This window comes from Nomascus leucogenys, chromosome 25 (assembly GCF_006542625.1).
Source record: "Nomascus leucogenys isolate Asia chromosome 25, Asia_NLE_v1, whole genome shotgun sequence".
NCBI classification, from domain to species: Eukaryota; Metazoa; Chordata; class Mammalia; order Primates; family Hylobatidae; genus Nomascus; species Nomascus leucogenys.
Genome location: NC_044405.1, coordinates 30,956,877 through 30,978,502, shown reverse-complemented (window position 1 = coordinate 30,978,502; position 21,626 = coordinate 30,956,877). Strand labels below are relative to the sequence as shown.

Genomic DNA, 21,626 nt, shown 5'->3' with positions numbered 1-21,626 from the left:
ATTTGGGGTGCAGCTCCCCTGCTCCCCTACCTTGGCTCCTTTGTTGCCAACTTCTCCAGCCAGGCCACGGGGCCCCTCAGGGCCAGGGTCCCCCTGTGGGAAGGGAAAGGAGGCCCCATGGGTCTCAGCTGAGGCCTCCAGCCTGGGTCCCACGTGAGAGGCGGGTGTGGCCGGGGGTTGGGGAAGGGGACCTGGGAGGAAGACCCCCGTCTGTCCAGGGGGACATACAACAGTCGCCTGTTTCACCCACAGCTCCTTCCTGGTGCCTGTAGCTGCCGCTCTGAGCACGGGGTCTCTCGGTCCCCCTGAGGCCACACACACGTGGGTAGGACCTTGTCCGCTTCCCGGGAGGAAGCCCCTTCACCTGATGTCGAGGGGAGCTGGTGGCCAGGGTTTTGCCGCACAGCCCTTCAGCATCACCCCTGAGGTCATGTGCCTGTGCCTCAGTGGGCCGGGGGTGAGCGGTGCCTGCACAGCTGTGTGGGGTGTGCCTGGGCGGGTGGTGAAGCTCCCTCAGCAGAGAATGGGGTGTGGGGATCTCAAGGCTGCGTTCCCAGACTCTGCAGGGAGTGAACTCTGGAGGGTGAGGCCCTGGAGTTCTGTTGTTCTCCAGGAGGAATGGGGTTGGGCCCTCATCAGCAGGGCCCATGGGCACCACAGTGAGACCCCGCGGCGCCTCCACACGAGGACTCACCTTCTCCCCCTTGGGGCCGTCGCTGCCTGGGCTGCCCTTGGTGCCGGGGTCTCCCCTGCGCCCCTGCAGAGAACAGGCATGTGGGTGAGGGAGGGGGCTGAGTCCAAGCACAGAGCTCCTGGAGGGTGGGGGCTGTGCCGGGTCTGATGCTCCTTCTCTACAGGAGGGCTCTGGCTTGGGGACCTGGGACCTCGATCCCCGGGCTGCTTCCCAAAGGCCTCAGCCTGCGCCGGTGGCTCTGCTGCCAGCCTCATCCCTTTGCTGGGTCGGTCCCACCCATGCCGAGGATTTAGGAATGATCTGGGGAGGCTCCAAGTGGAGTTGGATGTCTGGTGAGTGGCGTTTTAGGTGATGGGCTGGGGCCCGGCGGGGACCTGGTGCCATCCAGTCACCGTGGTCACTCCCAGGCAGGCCCTGTGCTCAGACAGAGTCCCCTTGGAGTGGTCAGCACTGGGACAGGCCCTGCCAAGCCCTCACAGGATGCCCTGGGCAGCTGGTGCTGGGTTTAGGGAACACCATGGAGGACCTGCCTGGGCCTCCCATCTAAGTTCAGCCCTGGGGGGTCCCGTGGGGTGGTCTGGGTCCACCTCTCAGGAGGATGGGGGCCTGGCTGTGCCTTGCCAGCAGGGGTCCTGCCTACAGCCCAGGTGCCCTCCCCCATGGTCCTCCTCAAGCTGCAAGGAGAATGCCCAGAGCGGGGCCCTGAGGCAGGGGCAGGAGGGACTCACCGGCTCGCCTTTGGGTCCGCGGGGCCCGGGCCCGCCCTTGGCTCCTTTCACACCAGGACTTCCTGGGGCTCCGTTGTTGCCTTGATACCCCTGAGGAAGGAGGGGACAGCACAGTCACCCAGAGGCAGGGGCCCTGAGGCCTGGCCATGCCTGTATGGTGTGTGGGGTGGGGCCCCTACTGTCTCCAGCGGAATCCGCTTGCCAGGCACGTGGGGGCCCTGCAGGGTCCCCTGGAGCTTGTTCAGCCTCGTGAGGAGGGCACAGGTCAGAGGGGCTGGTGGCTCAGGGCACGTGGCCTGTCCTTCCTGTCCCTCCCCGTGTCCCCAGAGCCCAATGGGGCACCGTGGTGACAGCAGAGACAGTGGCCAGCGTGACCATCCATCTGGGCCATGGGTGTGAGTGTGGCCAGCTCAACCGCAGGCGAAGAGGCAGAGGGACTCACCTTGCTTCCCTTGGCCCCGATTTCTCCCGGGGGCCCTCTGCGTCCTGGGCGGCCAGGGTCCCCCTGGAAGGGTTTGCAGAATCAGCCTCATGTCTTTTGGCAGGGGAAGGGGGTGCAGGATGCCCACTGGTGGGGCAGGACCCATGGTCAGGCTTGGGACTGCATCTCCCTGACGTCCGTGGGGCACCTGGGATGCCAGATGCTGGCTGGGGGCTGCTGGAGCCTCTGTGCCAGCTGAGGGCAGAGTGTGTGTCACGGGCAGGACACCTGTGCATCTGCACAGGGACTCAGCCAAACTTGGGCTTGGGCTGAGGGAAGGTGGACAGAAAGTGGGAAGCCCTGGGTCCAAGTGCCAAGCTCCCAGAGAAAAGCCCTTGGGGATCCTGGGGCCGCCAGGGATGGGGCAACACTGCAGGCGGCCCAGGAGGGCAGAGCCCCCATGGCACAAACGTTCCCATGGGGAGCTCCAGGAGGTGTGGGTGGGGCTCCTTGGGGCTCCACCTGAGAGGAGGTAGGTTTGTTGCTGAGGCCCAGGTGGGCAGTGGTGGAGCTGCCCCAAGCCGGACGTGCAGCCCTGGTTAGAAGCAAGCTGAGGAAGCAACGGGCAGGGTACCCTCCACCACATCCCACGGCCATTGGCTCCTCACTGACCAGTGTTTCAGGAAAGGCCCTCTCTGCTCAGCTTCTCAGTTGGGGCTGCCTCCAGGAGGCCCCTCTCGGGGGGCAGGGAGGCCCCTGGAAGCCGGTGACCCCACCTGCCCCGGCCGGCACCTTGACAAGGCCACTTACCTTGCCACCTTGGTCTCCTCGCTCCCCTGGACTCCCTGCTTCCCCCGGGTAACCGTCGGGGCCCTGAGACAGGAGTGAGAGGTGGAGCTCGGCACACGGCAGGTGAGGTTCTCCCCATGAGCCAGGGCCCGAGTGCTCCATTGTCCCAGCCCGGGAGGCACCTCCCGCCCTCGCTGTGAGGCCCCAGGCTCAGTGACCAGAGGCCAGGCCTGGATCTGCTGCTCAGGGAGATGGAGCCCAGTGACACCGAAACTTGGGACGCATCAGGTCTCCAGGCCACGGGGATTCGCCAGGAGCTCCCAGGGGGAATTCCTCACGTGACTCCGACCCAGCAGAAGGCTGGGCTGGGGGTGCTGGGCGGCCGGGAGAACCCACGCTCCAACTGCAGCAGCAACTACCCTCCTGCCCGATCAGGCACCCACACCTCCTAGGCCGAGGCTGAAGGAGGGGTGCAAATGGCCCTTACCCGGTTTCCGGGGTCTCCCTTGCAGCCAGGAGGTCCGATGCGCCCCAGCTTGCCCTGAAGGGGAAGGGGGCAGGAGGAGTCTCAGGACGGGGTTCTGGGGTCCGTGTGTGCCAACAACCGAGACACGGCCCTCCTGGTTCTGCCCCTCAGGGCTGCAGCGCTCTCCTCCTGGCACACGGGTGCCCACATGAGGCCACGGCTGCTGTGGAGCTGTCTCCGGGGAGGCAGAGTGGCCGTTGTGCAGGAACAGGCCATCCCTGGCTACTCCTCAGCCCAGGCTGCCTCCCAGAGGCCCTGAGGGCAGAGCTCCCTGGGCACAGAGAATGTTCCCACGGGGAGCCATGGAAGGAGTGGGAGGGGCGCTCCTGTGGTTCGACCTGGGAGGGGGCAAGCTTGTTGTTGGCCTTTGTGTGCAGCTGTGGAGCTGCCCCAAGCTGGGATGTGCAGCCCCGAAATAAATGCAGGCTGGTGAAGCCCTGGGTGGGGCAGTGGGATGTGGCAGGAGCTGGAGCGTGTGCGTGTGTGTGCGCATGTGTGTACGTGTGCACGTGTGTGTGTGCGTGTGTGTGCATGTGTGCATGTGTACTGTGCATGTGTGCGTGTCGTGCATGTGTATGTCTGCATCTGCACACGTGTGTGCATGTGCGTGTGTACATGCGTGTACCATGCATGTGTGTGTACTGTGCATGTGTGCATGTACGTGTGTGCGTGTGTGCATGTGTACTGATGTGCACGTATGTATGTGCGTGTATGTGTGCATGTGTGCACGGTATGTATGTGTACATCTGCACACGTGTGTGCATGTGCATGTGTATGTGTGTGCGGGTGTGTACAATGCATGTGCGTGTACGTGTATGTGTGTACTGTGCTCGTGTGTATGTGTGCATGTGCGTACTGTGCATGTGTGCTTGTGTGTGTACGTGTGTGTGCGTGTGTATTCATGTGTGCACACGTGTAAGCTGACAGGTCAGGCTGGATCTGGGGGCTCTGCAGAGGCTGGGATGCCTCCGTGAGACCCGTCCAGCTGCGAGCCCGAGGCTCCCTCTACCTTCCGTCCGTCAGTCCCGTTCTTGCCAGCCAGGCCAGGGGCCCCCTGAGGAGAGAAGGAAGAGGGGACTCCATTAGCCCCGGTCCTTCTGCCCTGAGCAGCAGAAAGGAGGATCCGCCCACCCAGCCAGCCTACCTTGCGACCGTCGGCTCCAAATTCACCCTGTGTAGGAGGAAAGCCAGCGCAGTGAGCTCGGTGCCTCAAAGCACCATGGGCACTGCTGCTTCTGGGGGGCAGCAAAGCCCTTGGCCCAAACTCGAGGCCACAGGACCCCCCAGGAACCCCCAAAGCCACCACTGAGAAAAGACAGGCCGGTGCCCCAGGAGCAGTGACAGGCTGCGGCGGACGCCGAGAGGTGGGTCTGGGCCGAGGCTGGCGCAGGTCTGAGGTCTGTCAGGGCAAGAGCCTCACCTTCTCTCCTTTGAAGCCAGGAACGCCCTGGGGGCAGGAGGAGAGAGGGGCATTAGTGAGGAGCTCTGCGGAGACACAGGCAGGTTAAGGGCCGGCCCTGTAGGCTGAGGGGAGTGCTTGGTGGGCCGCTGGCATCTGGTGTTCTCGACAAACAGTCTGTGGGGGAGGCTGAGCCCTGGGTCGGGCTGGAGGCTGGGTTTTGGGACAGCCATCAAGTTATCGAGGTGCTTCTGTTCCTTGGTAACTGGGGGGAAGGTCGTAGAGGCTGAGGCCGAGGCTGGGCTGGGGGAGCCTGCCTGGCAGTGCTGGGGCCGCAGGGTGGAGCCAGGCCCCTGGCCGAGGTCACTCACCTTGGGTCCTGGGAATCCAATGGGGCCTTCGATGCCTGGGTCTCCCTGTGAAGGACAAAGCAGCAGTGTGAGCCCAGCCCTGGGGCGCTGGGCTGCAGGTGGGGCGGGCGTGGGGCAAGGACACTCACCTGTCTTCCCTTCTGGCCAGGCTCTCCCGGCTCACCCATGTTGCCCTTGGCACCCTAAAAGCAGACAACAGAGAAAAGAGTAAATCGAGGCAGAGTAGGGTGGGCGGTAGGCAGCTGGGGACCCTGCCACAGCTCCTCTGAGAGGTGACACAGCAAAGGTTACTGATTCCCCTGCCCAAGTGGAGAAGTCTTGGTGTCAGCTGCTCCCCAAGGGGCCAGCCTCTGTCAGACAAGGGTTTGCTTTGACCCATTTCTCCCAGCTCTGAGGGAAGCTTCCCACAAAGCCACCTCCAAAATGGAGCCAGAACAGCCCCCTAGGGGTGGGGGTGCCTGGCCCGTGGGGGTCCCTTCTGCACCCAGTGGCTGTGACTGTGGCCAACACTGGGCTCTGGTTCTCCAGCGATGCCTGGGTCACTGTCACTACAAAGATTAATTCCTTTATCTAAGTAACTTTAGACAGATTAGGACTTCAGAAAATCACATAAAAGGTTACACTCTCTTGGAATTAAAATTTTAACCTATGACACAGAACTCTATTAAATAAATTCATCTATTTATTAATATGCTCCCAATTTAAGTGCAAAGAGGAGCAGAGGAATGGGGAGGAATTAAGAGGTCAAAAGGAAGAAAAGGGAGGAAACTCAGGGCAGGGGATGAGGTGGGCAGAGGCTTCTGGAACATCGCAGCTGTGCCCTGTCCTGGGTTCCGCTTGGCACCTTGCCACCCCTCAAACTCTAACCACAGTGACCCCTGTGGCAGCTTCCAGTGGCCTCCCAACAGAACGGGTCACTGCACCGCTGTGTGCAGCCAAGGCTGCCCCAAGTGGCAAATTCATTCCCAGCTGTGGTAGGGTAGGCATTGCCACCAGGACTGGAACAGCCAGGGAAGGAGATGGCAAGATTTGACCTGCAGCCTCGAGATGTCTCATCCTGGAGAAAGTACATCCGGATACCTACTGGTCTAGACAGCTGTAATCCAAATTTAGAAAAACACGAAGCTACTTAGCAATAACATCCTCTATGATGGTCAATTCCTTATTTCATCTCCTTAGAAGCTACTTTGTCCTCCTATGCCTTTCTTTATAATTTTTGACAGATGTGAATTATTGGAGTTTCACATACTCTGTTAGTGAGTTTTGAAAGGATTTCTGTTAGGAAAATGCACCTCTGTTAGGAAAATGCAGGGGACATTCAAACCAGGCTCCCTAAAACTACTTATTTAGTAAGCCGCAAAAGAGGTTCCTTCATATTAATGGGCAATCATATTACTAATTGTAATGCATCTCATATTTTATTTACTTACTTGAATGCTTGCTTACAAAAGTATTTTAATGGCTATCTTAATAATTTTTTACAAGCTTCTGCTTTTCTCAATATACCATTTAAAAGGAATTAGACAAATCATAATTTTAGTTTCTCCAGGGTCAGAAGTGTTGAGACAATTTGAGGTACAGCTGGCCTTAAATGTGGATTTCTTTTTTTTTTTTTTTTGAGACGGAGTCTCGCTCTGTCGCCCAGGCTGGAGTGCAGTGGCACGATCTCAGCTCACTGCAACCTCCGCTTCCCAGGTTCAAGCGATTCTCCTGCCTCAGCCTCCCGCGTAGCTGGGACTACAGGCGCCGGCCACTACGCCCGGCGAATTTTTGTATTTTTAGTAGAGACAGGGTTTCACCGTGTTAGCCAGGATGGTCTCGATCTCCTGACGTTGTGATCCACCTGCCTTGGCCTCCCAAAGTGCTGGGATTACAGGTATGAGTCACCGCGCCTGGCCAAATGTGGATTTCAAAACAAATCAGGGGCTTACAGGTAGCGCGGACCCTGTGGGCAATCTGGGCATCTTACCTTCTGTCCACGGTAGCCCTTGGGGCCAGGGGCCCAGGGATTTCCAGGCAGCTCACCTTGTAGCACTGAAACGAGAAAGCAGAGACAGAAGGTTGCATGGTGGGACATTCCTCAGGTGGCAGGGCAGGGTCTCAGAACGTGTAGCCCACGACCCTCAGCAGGGGCCAAGGAGATGCTGAAATGCCCTGAGAACCCGGGCGGGGGTGAGGGAGCAGACATGGGGTGCTGAGAGGCTCTGCCCCCATCAGGGACAAGCCAAAGAGTTTGGCTCTCAGTCAAGTGTTCTAGGCAAGTTTTAGAAAACCAAGGCTGGCTTAAGCCATGACAGAAAATAGAAGGGAAGAAAGGCCGGGTGCAGCTCACGCCTGGAATCCCAATATTTTGGTAGGCCAAGGCGCGGAGGACTGCTTGAGGCCAGGAGTTAGAGACCAGGCTGGGCAACATAGTGAGATCCCGTCTCTACAAAAAAAAAAAATATGAAAGCCATCCTCCCACCTCAGCCTCCCAAGTAGCTGGAACTACATGTGCACACCAGGCGTGGTGGCAGGTGCCTGTAGTCCCAGCTACTTGGGAGGCTGAGGTGGGAGGATGGCTTGAGCCTCAGAGTTCAAGCCTGCAGTGAGCTGTGATCGTACCACTGCCCTCCAGCCTAGGTGACAGAGAAAGACCCTGTCTCTAAAAACACAAATATAAATGAATAAATTTTACAAAAGGATGGAAGAGCAAGGGGCATCGGTGAGGGAGGCACCATTTGTTCACAGCAATGAAACCACTGTTTGTGAGCAGCCATTCTGAGGCAGGGCACGTTTTTGCAGGAAGCCTCACAGGGGAGATCTCAGACGCCTGCTCCCCTTCCTGAGAGCTGGAGCTTGGACACACAGGGAGGTGGGGATGTCATGGACCCCGATGATGTCAGTTCCTTCTCCCCCGACCTGCTGGGCTGGGCTCGGGCCTCGAGAGTCCAGGGTGGATGGATCCCGCCTGCCCGGAGGCCAGACCCTCGACCTCTCCTTGTAACACGTGCTCTGTGGGTGACCCTAACGCTGACCCTCATGGGATCTAAACAGCCTGGCTTTGGCCGGGAGCCCTTTGTCCAGACTCCAAGGCCTCAGGTCCAACATGGAGCAGGTGGCTCCCTCTCCTCTCATCTGTTCCAGCCTGGAGGCGCCAGGAGTCGGCAGCCCGGCGCGGTCATCTCTGCTGGGTCAGCTGCCGGCCAGCACTGGCAGGAAGGGAAGCGCCACTCACCTCTCCGTAGGCTTCGTGTTTCTGCAGAAAAGACAGACACGCTGGTTAGCTGTGCGCCTTGAGACCTGGGGCGGCTGCACCTCGAGTCTGGGTGGGGATGGAGGGACACCTGAGTGGCCCAGGCCCTGCCTGGGGCTTCCTCCTTCGGCCTCCGCACTCACAGAGGGGTAAAGTGAGGCCTGGAGTGGGTGGACGGTGCTCCCGCCCGCGGCTCACCATGACCTTGATGATGCGGTTGATGGTGTCCTGGTCGATCTCGGTGGAGTCGGGCAGCATGGTGGCATAGTCGTTGCGGTAGAGCTCGTGTGGCGTGCTGGCGATGTCCCGCAGGCCCTGCTCCTTCAGGTTCTGGTTGGGGGCCACGGCGAAGAGCCGGATGCCCTCCTCGCGGGCCCGCTCGGCCTGCAGCTTGATGCCCCCGCAGGGGCTGCCGGTGACGTGGCCGTCGGTGATGACCACGGCGAAGTGGACGGTGCCCTTGCTGCGGTCCTGCCGGATCTGCTCCGTCATGTTGGCCAGCGCGCAGTCGGTGAAGGTGCCGCGGCGGAAGGAGCTGATGCCCTGCAGGTTCTTGATGAAGGAGGCCCGGTCGCTGCCCGGTGGGCTGAACACCTCCACCTGGTCGGAGAAGTGCAGGCCGCCGTAGCGCCAGCTCAGTGCCACCTGGTCCAGGTAGAACTCGTTCTGCAGCTGGCTGATGAACTGCGGCACGAACTGCTTCATGTGGAAGAGCAGGATGTCCGTGGGGGACTGCATGGCGACGCTCTCCGAGGTGTCCAGCACGAAGTACACATGGATGGGGCAGTCAGTCTTCTCTGTGGGGCACAGGACCCGTCATGAGCCAGCCTCAGGAGGGACTGCTGTTACAGCCCCGTTTCCTGGCCCCGTGCCTGTTTGTGGGTTTGACCTCACTGCCCCCCGAATGCCCAGAGCCCCCGGCCCCCGACCCCTGGGCACTGGTCCCAACTGCCCCCACAAATGCCCAGAGTCCCCGGCCCCCGACCCCTGGCACCTGGGTACTGGTCCCGACTGTCCCCCAAATGCCCAGAGCCCCTGGCCCCGACCCCTGGCACCTGGGCAGTTGTTGTTTCTCTCCGTAGTGTCCGGTGAGATGACCTCCTGCTGCTGGGCCTGGATGGCCCCAAGGATTCCCCAGAGCAGGAGCACGGAGCAGGGGCCCTGGAGCATCTTGGCAGCACCTGTGGCCCTGAAGTCCTGCAACAGGGGGGTGGGGGTCGCTCAGACACCCCCAGTGCCTCTCTCCTGGCACCCTCCCCCATGGCAGGCACACATACAGCAGGTCAGTGGGATTGGGGGCACTGCCCTCAGTCTTCAAGGAAGCGGGGTCTGCGCCCAGCACACACCGTCGCCAGCATCTGGACTGGGGGGCTTGTGCCCTCTTGCCCCGCCCTGGGTGGGGCCACAGATGTTTAGTGGGTGCCTCTAGGCTCAGTTTTGGGTGGGATTTGGATGTTTGAGGCCCTTCTATGCCCTCCAGGGATGGGTGGAGTGGGCAGCTGGGCGCCTCGGTGTGGAAAGGAATGGAGCACCCCACTGCCTGGGGCTGCCCTGGAAGCAGCGCAGAGGGGAGGGCGGGAGAAAGATCCCAGCTTCCCCAGACCGGCTCCCCTGCAGAGCTAGGCACTCTCTCTCCAGCCTGGCTCCATTCCCTTTAAACAGGACTTTGATAAGGAGGGAGGGAGGACTCTGTCAAGTGTGGGGACACGGCCATCATTAGCCTGGCTTTCCTTTCTGTTGGGTGCCAGGACCCTGGAGCAAATGGATCCAGCCCTTGAATGTCCGTCCTCCCTGATGCCCTGTGGCTTGGCCTGAGCTCCAGCTCCAGGAGGCCATCAGGACGGGCCTCACTGTGCTGCTGGCTCTGCAGAGTGGGGCTGGCAGCAGCCGGGCAGCTGGGCGGAAAGGGCACCGGGTCTGGTTCAGAGCACGCAGTTCCAGGGGTAATGCAGGGATCGGAGTGCCGCCCTCCCCTCGGTGCAGATGAGAGAAGTGTCCTAGCACCAGAACCAGGAGAAGCACTGCCAGGAGAGGGCCCTGAAGGGTTGCTGTGATTCTGCAGCGTCTGGAGTGGATAAGATGACCCAGGCCAGGCTCACTCAGCCTGCGGCCCGGGGAGGAGTGAAGTCCCTTCCCAAAGGTGCCAGCTCAGGTAGTTTGTGGGTGAGTTTCACAGCTTCAAGGACAAGGACTTCATGCTATTTAACTTGTCTTAGAACATAAAAAGATAAACTTTTTCCCAATTCATTTTTAAATGTGGCATAACCTGTGACCAAAGCTTGATAAAAAAAATCCCTAAAAGTAACTCTACAGATAAATATCACTATAAATATTACTGATGGCAGCAGCAGGCCATCTGGTGTGGCCACTGCCATCACACTGGCTGCTCAGGGAGGGCCCAAGGAAGAGACAGACAGGCCCCCAACCCCGCAGACTGCCTCCCTGGGGCTGCTGCCATGGTGCCGGGCCGGGTGGCGTGCTGGGTGAAGGGGAGCTCAGGCGGTGTTGCCCTGCCTGGGATGCTGGCCCAGGTCTGGAGACCCCGCCCCAGGCTGCGAGAGGACATGGTCAGGTGCCATGCTCCATGGAGCCAGCAGGAGCCGGGGATAAGTGGGATCCCTGCCCCTTGCAGGTTGGCGAGCTGGGAGTTCCCCAGGTATAACTGCCCAAGTCGTGGCTGTGGATCTGGGCCTTCTGCTCCACGGAGCAGGCAGGAGCCCGCCCCCATTCCTGGTGCAGTTGCAGCTGCCCAAACTGGGGCTGCTGCCCCAGGCATCCCTGCACTCTTGGGGAGCCAGGGAAGGCCCCTCTTTCCCTTGTAGGCCTGGAGGTGCCTGTTCCCGCTGCCCAGCGTCTTCCCGCTCCCAGCACCGACTCCAATCTCAGAGCAGAGTTGGGGCTCAGCCTGGGCCCTGTCATAGCCTGGCCAGGTGTGTGCATGCTTGTGGCAGTGCTGACTATGCCAGCCCCCTGCTGCCTTGGCCCCCTCCAGACTGTGGGCACTGAGAAGTGCAGGAGGGGAAGCTTGGGGGGGTTGCTGAGGGTGGCTGGGCACAGGTGTCCCTTGGTACCAGCAGCCTGGGCACCATGGATGGCTGCAGGAGGCAGATAGGCTCCTAGGCAGAAGAGGGTGGGTCCCCAGTGAAGCCCCACCTTCAGGCTGATGCAGGCCTGAAGCCTGGGGGCCAGGCTGCCCGTCCTGTGGACCAGAGGGGAACTCAAGGTGCTTTTTTCTGGGCCCGCACATGGCTGCACATGGACCAATCAGCATGCACTTCCCCCCTCTGAGGCCTATAAAAGCCCCAGGCTCAGTCGGAGCAGGGCAGAGCATGGCACGACCAGCTGCAGAGAGGAGCTACCCTCTCTGCTGAGAGCTTCAGGACCTGAAGGGATGTCAGGACGACCAGCTGCAGAGAGGACCTACTCTCTCCAGGGCTTTCTCTCTGCTGAGAGCCGAACACTACTTGAGATGCCCTGTTTGCAGAGAGGAGACACGCTCTTGAGGGCCTCCTCTCTGCTAAGAGCTGCAGAGACAATGGGATGACCTGCCTGCAGAGAGGAGCCACCCACTCCAGGGCCTTCTCTCTGCTGAGAACTGAACACTCGACAAGACAACCTGCCTACAGAGAGGGGCTGCCCCCGCGGGTCTCCTGTGAGCTCTCCTAACTCAATAAAGCTTCTCTGTCTTGCTCACCCTCCACTTGTCTGTGTACCTCATTCTTCCTGGACACAGGATAAGAACTTGGGCAAAGGCGCCACTGGCCATAGAGGTTTCAGGCCAGAAAAATGACTCTAAAAATCCCATAACATTATCACAAAAATTCTAGCCAATATTAAAAACTAAAATCCATTCGCATATTAAGGACCACTATACCAGAACTGTAATATGAAGTTAAAGTACAGTGATGCCACAAACACTAGGGAGTATATTAATGTAAGTCACATTAACATAAAATGGGAAAAATATGCAATTGCTTCCATAGATCCCTGAAACATCAATTTCTAACTGAGAACAATGGCCAGACAAGGTAAAACCTAGTAAGAAATTTAGGAGTAGAATTAACACTATAAAGGATATACATTTCAAATCAACAGCTCACATCGTATTTTACACAAAAAGCTAAAATAGTGGTTCTTGTCTTTGTGGTCATGGACACTTTTAAGAGTCTGCACAATTTCACCTTTTACACAAATGCATAGATGCTCATATACAGAAATCATGTCCAGGAATTCGGGGATTCCATTCGTAGATCTAACCCTGGGTTAAAAACTCCTGCATTAGAAGAATGCTTACTGCAGTACAAAAAAAAATGGGGTGGGGGCAAACAGTGCAGACCTTACGCTACTAGTCAGTGTTGTGTTGGAAGCCAATGCAATAAGACAGTAAAAATAAACAAAGTATAAACTGTTGGAAAAGAAGAGACAAAACTGTCCTTATTAAAGATAGAATTGTCTACCCAGAAAATCAACTGAACAAAGATTTTTTAAAAAAGAGAAAAAGATATATATGTATATATATATGTGTGTATATATATGTGTGTGTGTATATATATACACACATATATATGTGTATATATATACACACATATATATGTGTATATATATACACACATATATATGTGTGTATATATATACACACACACATATATATACACACATATATATATGTCTACCCAGAAAATCAACTGAACAGATTTTTTAAAAAAGAGAAAAAGATGTATATGTATATATATGTGTATCTAGATACACACATATATACACACGTATGTGTATATATGTACACACATATATATACACACATATATACACACATACATATGTGTATATATATACACATATATATGTGTGTATATACACACACACACACACACACACACATATATATATAGAGAGAGAGAGAGAGAGAAAGCAGGGGAGATTAGGGAAAGAGAATTTAGTGAGCCACTTAGAAAAATATGTCATTGATGAAAAGAGTCAAACTCTGTAAAATATTTTAAGAAATTTATTCTGAGCCAAATAGGAGTGGCCATGACCCATGACACAGCCCTTAAGGTCCTGAGAACAGGTACCCAAGGTGGCTGGGGTGCAGCTTGGTTTTATTCATTTTAGGGAGGCATGAGACATCAATCAAATACATTTAAGAAATACATTAGTTTAATCCAGAAAGGCGGGAAAATTCAAAGTGGGGAGGCATGGCTTCCAGGCTATCGGTAAATTTAAACATTTTCTGGTTGACAGTTGGTTGAGTTTGTCTAAAGACCTGGGATCATAGAAAGGAAATGCTCAGGTGAAGATAAATCGTTGTGGAGACCAAGGTTCTTCTGAAGTCTCATAGGGGTTGTCCTTAGAGACAGTGGATGACGAATGCTTCCTATTCAGACCTTTAAAAGCTGCTAGACTCTCAGTTAATCTCTTCAGGACTGGGGGGGCCTGGAAGATAAAGATCTAGCTATGTTAATAAAGATTCTTTACAGATGCAAATTTTCCCCAATAAGGGACAGCTTTGCAGGGCCATTTCAAAATGTGGCAAAGAAACATGTTTTGGGGTAAAATATTTGTATTTTCTTCTTGGTCATGTAGTGTCATGCCAGAGTCAGATTGGAAGTAAGTCACGGCATATAGGGTTAGATAAAACCATCTGATGAGAATTTACGGTTTGTAGGGCATGACTCCCCAGACCCCTTAGATAGGAATATAGGCAAGATAAAAAAAATCAGAGCTTAGTCCTCAATATACAAAAAGTTATTGATTTTCTTCTATCAGTGACAACCAGTTAGAACATGTTGCAGAAAAATTCTATTTACACTAGTAAGAAAAACAACATATCAGGAGATCGAGACCATGGTGAAACCCCGTCTCTACTAAAAATACAAAAAATTAGCCAGGCGTGGTGGCGGGTGCCTGTAATCCCAGCTACTCGGAGAGGCTGAGGCAGGAGAATGGCATGAACCTGGGAGGCGGAGCTTGCAGTGAGCCGAGATTGAGCCACTGCACTCCAGCCTGGGCGACAGAGCGAGACTCTGTCTCAAGAAAAAAAAAAAAAAAGAAAAACAACATAAACCCAAGGAATTAACTGAATAAAAATGTGCAGGACTTATTAAAAAAAAACTCAAAAAAAATTTTTGAGAAATACATTGGAAAGACAAACTTTGTTTTTGGATGAGAAATCATCCCACTTATCTGAAACTGATTTAAAAATATCAGTTATTCCTAACTGAATCTATAATAGAAAGCAATTTTAATTAAAATTTCCAAGAAAATTTTTTGCATTTTTGTAGATAGGAGTTTGCAAAATGAATCCAAGTTTCACTTGGTAGAAAAAGCAAGAGGAGTTAAGCAAAATAAAAAATAGAGTGATGAGAAAGCTTGTGCTATCAAATGAAAGGATAAAACTACAGTTTTGGTTTTGATGCTGGAACAGGCCAACAGTCCACACAACCACGGGCGTAACAACACATGAGAACTTAGGTTACGACACGGTGGCCTTTCAGAGTGGCAGAAGCAGGCTGGGATGAGGGCTCACCCTGTGACTAGAAATAAAGGTACTACCTCATATGGTGCTCCCAAATAAACTCCAGGAAAAGGATGTACCTGAGTGCTAAACAGGAACCAAAAAGCCTTTGAAGAAAATAGAACGTATAAAATGTCAATGAAAAATCTATAATAATTGTGTACCAGATACTGTCCTATATCCCTTCATTCAACATTCACAATTGGACCTATGGCCTTGGACGTAGGTACTATTACCATCCCACTCCAACAGATGAGGAAACCAAGGCCCAGTGAGGTAACCTGCCCAGGGCACTCAGCTAATAGCTGAGGTCTGAAGCCTGGCAGTGTGGGCTCAAGTCTGCCCTCTTGATACCGAGCTCCTGCATACGACCATCATTACAACAAAAGCAATATGAGCAGACCGGAAGCAGACTGAGAGCCAGCAACAATCTTCCCAATGTAAGATATAAATATTTTGATGGGCTGTTATTAGGTGCATAAATATTTATTATATCTTGCTGTATTGAGCCTTTTATTAATATATGATGTCCTTCTTTCCCTCTTGTAAACTTTTTTGATTTGTCTGGTATTAGTATAGCCACTCTTGCTCTCTTTTGGTTACTATTTGTGTGGCATGTCATTGCCCATCCTTTCACTGTCAATCTATTTATGTTTCTGGATCTAAAGTGCGTCTCCTGTAGAGAGCATATAGTTGGATTTGGCTTTCTAAATCCATTCTGCCAATCTCTGTCTTTTAACAGAGAGAGTTTGGAGAGTTTAATCCATTTACATCTAAAGTAATTACTGATAAAGAGGGACTTCTTTCATTTTGCATTTGTTTTCTGTATACCTTATGGATTTTTTTGTCCTTAATTTCCAGTATTACTGTATTCTTTTGTGTTTAATTAATGTTTTTGATGGCGAAACATTTAAATCCCTTTCTCATTCCTTTTGTATTTATTCTTTAGTTATTTTCTTTGTTGTTACCATGGGGATTGCATTTAACATCCTAAAATTATAACAGTCTAAATTGAATTTATACCAGTTTAGCTTCAATGGCATAAACAAAACTCTGCTCCCTGAATGGTTCTGTCCCCAACCCTTTTAGTTATTGATGTCACAAAATTACACCTTTATATATTTTGTGTCCAAAAGCATAATGTTATTTTTAAATCATTAGTCTCTTAATTAAGAAAACAATTCTATTTACTATAGTATCAAAAATAATAAAATACTTAAAAATTGACTTAGGAGGTGAAAGACCTGTACAATGAAAACTACAAAACATTTCTGAAAGAAATTGAAGAGGACATTTAAAAAAAGACATTCACGTTCATAGATTGGAAGACTTACTATATTAAGATGTCAATACCACCCAAATTGATCTAGAGGTTTAATGTAATCCCTATAAAAATCCCAGTGATTTTTTTTTCAGAAATAGTGAATAAATCCTAAAATTTAGATGGAATCTCAAGGGACCTCAAATAGCCCAAAAAAAAAAAAAAATCTTGAAAGAAAAGAACAAAGCTGGGGGACTCACATGTCCCAATTTCAAAACTTACTACAACGCTGCAGTCATCAACAGTGTGGCACTGGCATAAAGACAGACATACAGACCAATGGAATGAAATAGAGAGTCCAGAAAGAAACCCTTGCATATATGACTTTCAATCAGGCTGCCAAGACCATTCGATAAAGACAGTCTTTTCAACAAACGGCGCGGAGACAACTAGATATCCATATGCAAAGGAATGAAGTTAGACCCTTACCTAATACCATATACAAAAATTAACTCAAAATGGATCCATGTCCCCAGATCTTTAGGTTTTAAGACCTAAAGCTTTAAAACCCTTAGAAGAAAACATGAGGCAACACCTTCATGACACTGGACTGAGTGATGATATCTTGGGTATGACAATAAGAAAAAACAGATAAATCAGATTACACCAAAATTTAAAAACATTTTTTGCATCTATCTAGTGAAAGGACATCATCAATAGAGTAAAAAGACAACCCACAAAATGAGAGAAAATATCTGTAAACTGTGTATCTAATAAGGGATTCATATGCAGAATATACAGAGAACTCCTAAAATTCAACAACAACAAAAAACAATCAACCTGATTCAAAAATAGGTCAAGGACTTAAAGAGGTATTTCTCCAAGAGATATATAAATGGCCAACAAGCACATGAAAAGATGCTCAACGTCACTGATCATGAGGGAAATGCAAGTCAAAACCACAATGAGATACCACCTCACACCCATTAGGATGGTTAATATTTAAAAAAAACAAGTAAACCCAGAAAATGACACCTGTTGGTGCAGATGTGGAGAAACTGGACCCTTGTGCACTGTTGGCGGGAAAGCAAAATGGTGCAGCCACCGTGGGAAACAGTGAGGCAATTCCTCAAAAAAAAAATGAAAAAATCAAATGATCCACAATTCCACTTCTGGGAACATACTCAAAAGAAGTGAAAGTGGGATCTCGAAGAGGTATCTGTGTGGTGTGTTCATGGCCACATCATTCGCAGTAGCTCAAACGTGGAAGCAACACAAGTGTCCAGCAACAGACGAATGGGTAAACAAAATGGAGGACATGCATGCAGTGGAATATTACTCAGCCTTACAAGGGAAGGGAATGCTGACATATGTTACAGTATGGATGAATCTGGAGGACATTAAGCCACGTGAAATAAGCCAGTCACAAAAGGAGACATTTCATACGATTTCACTCATATGAGTCACCTGAGTGGCCAAATTCCTGGAAACATAAAGTAGAATGGTGGCTGCCAGGGGATGAGGGAAGGGGTGACGGGAGTTGGTGCTCCTAGGGCTTCAGTTTGACAAGAGGAAAAGAGTTCCGGAGATGGACCTTGGTGATGGCTACGCGACACTATGAATGTACTTACTGTCGCTGAACTAGCTGCACACTTAAAAATGGTTAAGACAATACATTTTATATTGTATACTACAATAAAAAATTCGGGAAAATAAAGCTTTTTCAAACCAATAAAAAAAGAAAAAAAACCCCAAACACCCCAAACAAACAAACAAACAAACAAACATATCCATGGCCTGGGCAACATAGTGAGACCCCGTCTCTTAAAAGAAAATTAGCTGGGCACAGTGGTGCATGCCTGTAGACCCTGTCTCTTAAAAGAAAATTAGCTGGGCACAGTGGTGCATGCCTGTAGTCCCCGATACTCGGAGGCTGAGGCGGGAGGCTCGCTTGAACCAGGGATGTGCAGGTTGCAGTGAGCAGTGATTGCACCGCCAGACTCCAGCCTGGGTGACAAAGTGAGACCCTGTCTCAAAAAACAAACAAACAAAAACAAACAAACAAACAAAAAAACCCCAAAAAGCGAACATACATTAGGAACCGGGACATCACAACCAGGCAATGCACATCACTACACACGGTCAGTGATCAAACAGCCCAAATAGCCTTGCACTGCACAAAAACCAAAGAACAAACCCCCAACAAGGCATCATTCCTCATCTGTGAAATGAGCCAAAAAAAAAAAAAAAAAAAAAAAAAAGACAGCGCTCCCATCCATTGTGGAGACAGGTCCCCGCCACTTCCGGGATGGGCATCTGTTTCTGACCTCTGGACCCAGACGCCGCCCTTGTAAGAGCAGGCGCCCTGTGAGCTGGGATTCCCACCGCGCCTGCCCACTACAGCCTCCACTGCAGGCCAGGATGGGCCGCTGGGCGGGGCTGGGTGTTTGGATCCTGGGCAGACCTGGGAAGCCCGGTCCCAGCCAGTGCCCCGCGGGTTAGGCAGGGCCCCTTCCATGAGCAGCGCCAGGACCCCTGCTTGTGGCGGGTGAGCCCCGCATCAGGCGACCGACTTTGCATAAACGTGAAATAGGCCACAGGAGGCAGAAACTCAAAGGCAGGGCCGTGTTTAAGAGAAAGCATCTCACTGGGCCTTTCTTTCCTTTTTTTTTTTTTTTTTTTGAGACAGTCTCGCTTCCTCGCCCAGGCTGGAGTGCAGTGGTGCGATCTCAGCTCACTGCAACCTCCGCCTCCTGGGTTCAAGTGATTTTCTCCTGCCTCAGCCTCCAGAGTAGCTGGGATTACAGGTGCCTGCCACCACGCCCGGCTAATTTTTTTTAGTAGAGACGGGGTTTCACCCTGTTGGCCAGGCTGGTCTCGAACTCCTGACCTCAGGTGATCTGCCCGCCTCGGCCTCCCCAAGTGCTGGGATTACAGGCGTCAGCCACCGCGCCCGGTCTGGCCTTTCTTAGAATAATCACCACAGTCGAAGTGCAAGGGGGCCTCCAAGCCAGAGCTTGTTATCGCAAGAACAAGGAGCTCCGCGGATCGCAGGCCCCTCCTTTCTGGGTACTGACCCCAAAGGGAAGGTCCCTTCCCCAGGGGCCCTGAGGCGCGGGCACCGGGGTCCTGCTGGCACAGCCCGGATGGGCACCGCTCGCCCGCACACCTGCGGCTCCACGGAGGGCCGATCCGTGCGGTTGCCAGCAGTGGAGACCCAGGCCCAGCGGTTCCGCCAGCGCCGCCCGCGGAGTCCCAGGGCGGGTGTGGGCGGCCCGGCAGGGGCTGGGGGTCGCTGTCAGCCCGGGTCCCGCCGCCCTGTGGAGCCGCCTCTGTCTGCAGCGTCTCCGGGGCCTGGCGGGGGCTCTGGTGGGCTCCAGGCCGAGAGGGGCGCAGCGATGAGGCGTCGGGGCCACCCGCGTCCCCTCCCCGCCCTGTCCCGCCCTCGGGCACCGAAAGCCCCTCCTCCCCCCGCCCGGCCGCCCCTTCCGTCCGGCCCGGGGAGAGGCCCTGCGCCCCCGGAGGTCCCAGCCAGCCGGGGCGTCTTCCCCGCGGGCCGGAGCTGGACCCGAACCGCTCGCAGGTGCGGGGCCTGGCGGGGCGTGCGGTGCTGGGGTCGTCTCGGGAGCGAAGGTCCCAGCACCGAGCTCGGGCGCAGAGAGGGACCCCCCACCCCGCCCAGGCCGGCTCCGCCCCAGAGGAGGCCGCGGGGAGGTGGCCCCAAGTCGCGGGCCCGAGGGTCGGACCCTGAGACGCGGAGCCACAGGGGCAGGCGCGGCCCCAGTCCCGCGAGGAGGAGCCCCGAACCCCCGAGCCCCCGCGCCGTCCCTGGGGCTGGAGTCCCCCTTCCCGGGGGCCCGAGGGACGGAGCCGCCGCCGCCGCCTTCCCAGGACTCGGGGTCATCCCCCGCGGGCCGAGCGGCTTCCAGGGCGCGGGGTCCGGGAGACGCTCACCTGGTCCCGAGGAGGCTCCGTCCCGACGGCCCGAGGCGCGGACGCCGAGTAAGCAGCAGGGAGGGAACCGCGGCCGGGGCCGCCCCCTTTATACCCCGCCCCGCCTGCCTGCCCGGACCCGCCACCAGGAAGCGCTGCGGCCCCGCGGATGGGAGGAGGGGGCCGGGGGACGGGAGGGGGATGGGAGGGAGGCGGGGACCCTCGAGGGCGGGAGGCAGGAGGAGGTGGCGAGGGTGGGGACCCCGCTGCAGCCCGGGCCGAGTCCCCCCGCCATCCCCTGCCCGCTGCTGCTCGGACTTCACGTCCCGGGCCCGGCCGCCCGTCGCCCCCGCCCCATTTCCCGGACGACCTGGCTGGGGCTGTGTCCGCCTCCGGGGCCCTGGGTGTTGGGGACCGCGCCCCGCACGCAGGGCCGACGGGGGCCCTGGGACTCGCCCCTTGGTAGGAGCTGCCCTGGGGGGGTGCAGGGTTCCCCCCATCAGCCCCCCCAACCCTCCCGTACCCCGTGTCCCGTGTCCCGCTTGCTCAGGCCTCCTGCCAGAGGCCCCGGGTCAGGATCTCCTGCAGAAACTGCCGCTTCTGGCGCCTGAGGGTGGGGAGCCGGGATGGCGGGGACAGCAGAGTCTGGGAGCAGAGGTTGGGCAGAGCCTGGGCATGTGGCGAGCCACCCCTGCCACCCCTTTCCTGCTGGAAACCCCAGGTGGGCTTGGTGCTGGGCCCTGGGACCACCGTGAGGTCCCTACCTGAGCCCAGCGGGGACAGAGTGACAGGGGTCCCCACTCCCCACCCTGGTCACAGCCCCCCAGCCAGGGCCGCGGTTCCTCCTGGAGGTGAGGGGCAGGCGGGGTTGGGGAGAGGTCCCTGGGCTCCGGGACAGGGCCCCCTTCAGAGCTGTCCTGGAAGGGATTGCAGCAGCTGGGGGCGAGGCCCCTCTTCGGATGAGCAGGTTTGCAAATGGGTGTTTTAGCCCCTTCCCGGGAGGAGAGAGTCCCTGAGCTGCCTCGTGGCCCTTGCCCAAGGAGGCGGCCACCTGTGTGGTGTCCTTTTGTCTTCAGGGCCTTCTCTCTCTGCCCCTTGAGGCCAGGCCCTCTCTCTGCATCTTCACCCCCTCTCCTGGTGGATGGTAGGGTGGCCGGGGCGGGGGTCTGTGGCGGTGTGTTGTGTTCCCAGTGTGCCCAGGTGGTGGAACTTCCTAGTGTAAGGAAGGGAAAGGCACCATGGCAGCTGTCCACCAGGATGCCCGGGAACTTGTCCCCAAACGCCCCTGCCTGCTGTCCACAGGGCCTGCAAGGTCCACACTGGCCCCAGCCTGGGAGCCAATGGCCTCCCGTCTGTCCTGGTTTCTGGACTCTGGCTGGACCACTTAACAGCTCATGCCAGCTGTGCCTGCCCCACCTTTTACGGCCCATGCCTCCACAGCAGCATCAGCCACTTCTGTCCTCTGCCACCCCCCGCGGGCCCTTAAGTGGATGGTGGTGCCTGGAGCCAGGGTTGTTAAAGGAGAGGTGGTGTGAGTGTGTGAGTATGTGTCCTGTCTGAATGTGAGCGTGTGGTGTCTGCATCTGAGTGAGTGTGGTGTGTGCGTCTGTGAGTGTGTGGTGTATGTCTGCATCTGAGGCTAAGTGTGAGCATGTGGTGTGTGTGTCTGCATGAGTGGGTGGTGTGTGCATCTGTGAGTGTGTGGTGTGCGGTGTGTGTCTGTGTCTGAGACTGAATGTGTGTGGTGTGTGCATCTGT

The 21,626-nt window shown here is 54.9% G+C and overlaps 1 protein-coding gene across 1 annotated transcript in view; it reads right to left on the bottom strand.

Moving 5' to 3' along the window:
• Window positions 1-19,960, bottom strand: part of COL6A2 (collagen type VI alpha 2 chain) — a 32,274-nt gene extending 12,314 nt beyond the window's left edge. The window contains 17 exon segments of the mRNA XM_030805973.1: window positions 31-93; window positions 695-757; window positions 1,423-1,512; window positions 1,865-1,927; window positions 2,654-2,716; window positions 3,120-3,173; window positions 4,168-4,212; window positions 4,303-4,329; window positions 4,579-4,605; window positions 4,929-4,973; window positions 5,057-5,110; window positions 6,898-6,926; window positions 6,929-6,962; window positions 8,146-8,166; window positions 8,362-8,960; window positions 9,219-9,360; window positions 19,890-19,960. Coding sequence (XP_030661833.1) covers window positions 31-93; window positions 695-757; window positions 1,423-1,512; window positions 1,865-1,927; window positions 2,654-2,716; window positions 3,120-3,173; window positions 4,168-4,212; window positions 4,303-4,329; window positions 4,579-4,605; window positions 4,929-4,973; window positions 5,057-5,110; window positions 6,898-6,926; window positions 6,929-6,962; window positions 8,146-8,166; window positions 8,362-8,960; window positions 9,219-9,333 — 1,392 coding nt within the window. The 5' untranslated portion in view covers window positions 9,334-9,360; window positions 19,890-19,960.
• Between the last annotated feature and the right edge of the window lie 1,666 nt (window positions 19,961-21,626).